This window comes from Daktulosphaira vitifoliae, unplaced genomic scaffold (genome assembly GCF_025091365.1).
Source record: "Daktulosphaira vitifoliae isolate Bord-2020 unplaced genomic scaffold, ASM2509136v1 Scaffold_1, whole genome shotgun sequence".
NCBI lineage: Eukaryota > Metazoa > Arthropoda > Insecta > Hemiptera > Phylloxeridae > Daktulosphaira > Daktulosphaira vitifoliae.
In genome coordinates this window covers 18,107,014-18,110,521 of record NW_026099572.1, presented here as the reverse complement: position 1 = coordinate 18,110,521, position 3,508 = coordinate 18,107,014, and the positions used below count along the sequence as shown (strand labels likewise).

Sequence of the window (3,508 nt, the reverse complement as noted above, 5' to 3'; positions counted from 1 at the left end):
GTATCTNTTTTGTCTTTATAAACAATTCTTTCATAATTATGTTTTTCTAATAAGTTATAGCCTAGTATCTAGGGAGTTGTAAAATACACTATGTTTGTTTTTAATTATTTTATTTATAATTTTTAATGAAGGTTGAGAGAATTATAAGAAAATATATGTACATTTTTTATTCTTATCCGAGTTGTAAAATTTTATAAAATCATACTAGTTAACAGTATTGTAGTTTGCGTATTGCATATCAAACTACCATCTTATGATATCGATCCCTTCTCATATTTGTAAGTAATTTAAATACCGTGATATTATATGTTAAGATTAAGAAAGTGTACCTACTATTTTTGAAACTGTTTGAAAACTAAAGAATGAGAATTTTTCTGCTGCTAAAATAGCTCTATTTATTTTATCGTGTGAAATATACTACATTAGTAGTTCATAAAGTTTCTAAAAAAATTATTTAAAAGATAATTTTTTTTGGTTAAATTATTTTAATTTATTTTAATTACTCAATGTATGTTTATAATTTTTTATTACTAATGAATATATTTAAATTAAAATTTTACAAGTATTTTTTCATAATATTTTTAAGATTTGTTTTGAACCTATTTGTATTTAAGAGTTATACAATATAAAATTATTCTTTTTCTGTATTAATTCAATGTTTAAAATAAAAAGTATTGTTCTTTATCATTTCTTATTGCTAATTTAATTAAATTAATTAATTAAAATAATTAAAATGTTAAGAAATTTTAGTTTCTACTCTACAAATATAAGTTAATATTGTCGATGTTTTAATACATTTACTTATTCCTAAAATGAAATAGTACTCTATTTAATTTTTAGAAAAAATAGCTAATGAAAAGTTATAAAAATTCTTCTATAATTAAAACTCTTCAGGCTAAAATATGCACTATAATAAAGATGTTAATAAAAACAAATTTAATTGTCTTCTTGTTGATACTTAAACCATAAAAAACTAATAAATTATAATAAAAATACTAGAATAATATCGATATTCATTGTTTAAAAATTATTAAACAATACTGTTTTGTGCCTTGGTGGTAAGAAGCCTAATATCGCCCAGTGACACTAGGAATAAGTAACGTAAGGTAGAGGTAATTAAAGGTTAAAATAAATTGGACACCAGGTCGATGGTTCATAAATTAAATTATGTATTAATTCATTAAAAACTTCGACAACAATAAAAAATAGTTTTTGATTAATTTAAAATTTTCAAATTAAATAAATTTAATAATAAATGTTATTATTACTACATTATTCACTCTTTTAAGGTGTTCAATAATATGTATAAATAAAACTTATATTACTACTACTAATCATCAATAGTGTTGCCCCCTCCCATGAATATTCTATTTTATAATTTTTTTGTCGTGACAAAATTTTTTTTTTGAATATTCAAATTTTTCTAAACAGCGATACTTAAAGTAAAAAAAAATTTTTAGCAAAAAAGAAAAATTCCGTGAATTGAAGAATTCTCCCAAAAAATTAACATTTTTAAAATTGGAAAATTTCAACATTTTAACAATAACTTTTTTTTTATACTTAAACTGTCATAACTTTTATAAAAATAGATAAATCAAAACAATTTTTTTCGTAAATACATTAGTTATATACTTTTATGTAGGTATATTTTTTCTTGATAGTATGATTCTTAACCTGAACCTGAGTTCAGGCTCAGGTTTAAAAATAAATGTTGGTATACATTTTACGACCATTGATTTTATTACTTTGTAATTATTGCTTAAATGCTAATTAGTAATATAATAAAAACTAGGTTAGAAGGATTCGTTCAAAAATTGTTAACAAAAAAAAAAAAAATGATTCTTGTCCTATGAGTTATTTTCATATTTTTTATTTTATATGCAATATTAAATATAAAATTGTTATATTCTAAAATATCTTCACCGCGATTAATTTTTATAAGTTTAAATTCCGTGATATAAAAATATAAACATTGCACTTCAAAATTCTAATTTCGATGTCATAGACTACTATATTTTATCCAAATGATATAACAAAAAAAATAATACTATCACGGCTTATCATGTACCAGACAATTTTTATTTGTTTTCAATTTATCGGTTGATCGTAGTTCTCCGAGCTTCTCTATCAAATCGCAGAATAATTCAAATTGAGGCAATTCATGATGTGGATACTAAGGAATTTAAGGGAACATGTATATTATTAAGTATAATATGTGATGGTTATTTCCTTCTACATCAGAGTACTGTAGTCATCAAAAGAACAGTCATTTCTACATACGGTTTTTTGGTATGCAACTATACCGAACATTTAGATCTCTACTTTCAGCCAGTATTAAGAAAGATGCACTCTTTTTTAATCGCTTTTAACAACAACAACGGAATACTATGGGTCTATTCTATCTCGGGACCCAGACAGATAAAAGATAGTTAGAAACCTCAAAGAAACATTTTTTTTATTCGAATCCGTCAAGATATATATTAGAAAATGTAGGAGAATTAATTTATTATAAACCACTTCATTAATTGAATATAATAATCAGAATTTGTTTACTTTTAGGTACATGTTTTTCTGATTTATCAATACCTCCTTAAATTAAGTAAGACTAAAAATTTTTAATTTATTTGTGTTAAATTTAAGAATTGCAAAAAAATAATTTTATCTTTATTTGAAACCATATGCCGTAAACAACACCTATACTAATTTTTCTTCCAAATAATGTATGAAAGCAATTTATAACAAATATTTAAATTTAAATTTTTTTATAAAATTCGGTCTTTGTTTGGTGATATATTTAAACATTTTTTATAAAAATTTAGCAATCATAACTGTATTTTTTTAAATCAACAAGTCCTTATATCAACTTTACTATCCCCAATATTTTGGACTATTCTTAAATTTAGATTAATTTATGTAACACTATGGATTTCATTATTTTGTCTATGTAAATAAAATTAGTTTAAGCTTAATAAATAATGCAAGAGCACATTTATGATCATTAAAAATACCATTTTTATAACAGAATNCACATTTATGATCATTAAAAATACCATTTTTATAACAGAATTGCAAATAATAATTTTAATAAATTCAATTTACACAAGTTTTTCAATAAACTTTATGAAAATACTACATTGTACAAACGTTTTAAATCATATAAAAATCACCCATCAAAAGTATTTAACGTTAATATAATAATACATTAAATAACACTATACTAATTTAATTATATTTTTATAAAAAAATTATAATTAAAAATGATCAAGAAATATTTTTTATTTATGTCAATTAATTTTTGGTATTTGTCTGAGGTATTAACCCAGACAAGTCTTCACGAAATAAATAAAGAAAATTTCAAATCATACTTAATTGATTCATTAGATCACATTTGTAAACAATCTGGATGGAAAACAATGGAACACTTACAATTTCAACAATTTGAATGTGCAATAAACACCTCCTGTATAACTAAAGACTCTGTCAATAAAGATAATTATTTAGAAAAAAT

The 3,508-nt window shown here is 21.9% G+C and overlaps 1 protein-coding gene across 4 annotated transcripts in view; it reads left to right on the top strand.

The window, feature by feature from the left end:
* The first annotated feature begins 3,179 nt into the window (after positions 1 to 3,179).
* The window catches only part of LOC126894464 (uncharacterized), a 39,605-nt gene continuing 39,276 nt past the window's right edge, over positions 3,180 to 3,508 (top strand). Inside the window, exon 1 of one of the 4 annotated variants that reach the window (XM_050665510.1) lies at positions 3,180 to 3,457. In XM_050665510.1, coding sequence (XP_050521467.1) covers positions 3,258 to 3,457 — 200 coding nt within the window. In that variant the 5' untranslated portion in view covers positions 3,180 to 3,257. The remainder of the gene's footprint in view (positions 3,458 to 3,508) is intronic. The other 3 variants (XM_050665508.1, XM_050665505.1, XM_050665507.1) reach the window with 3 other exon arrangements.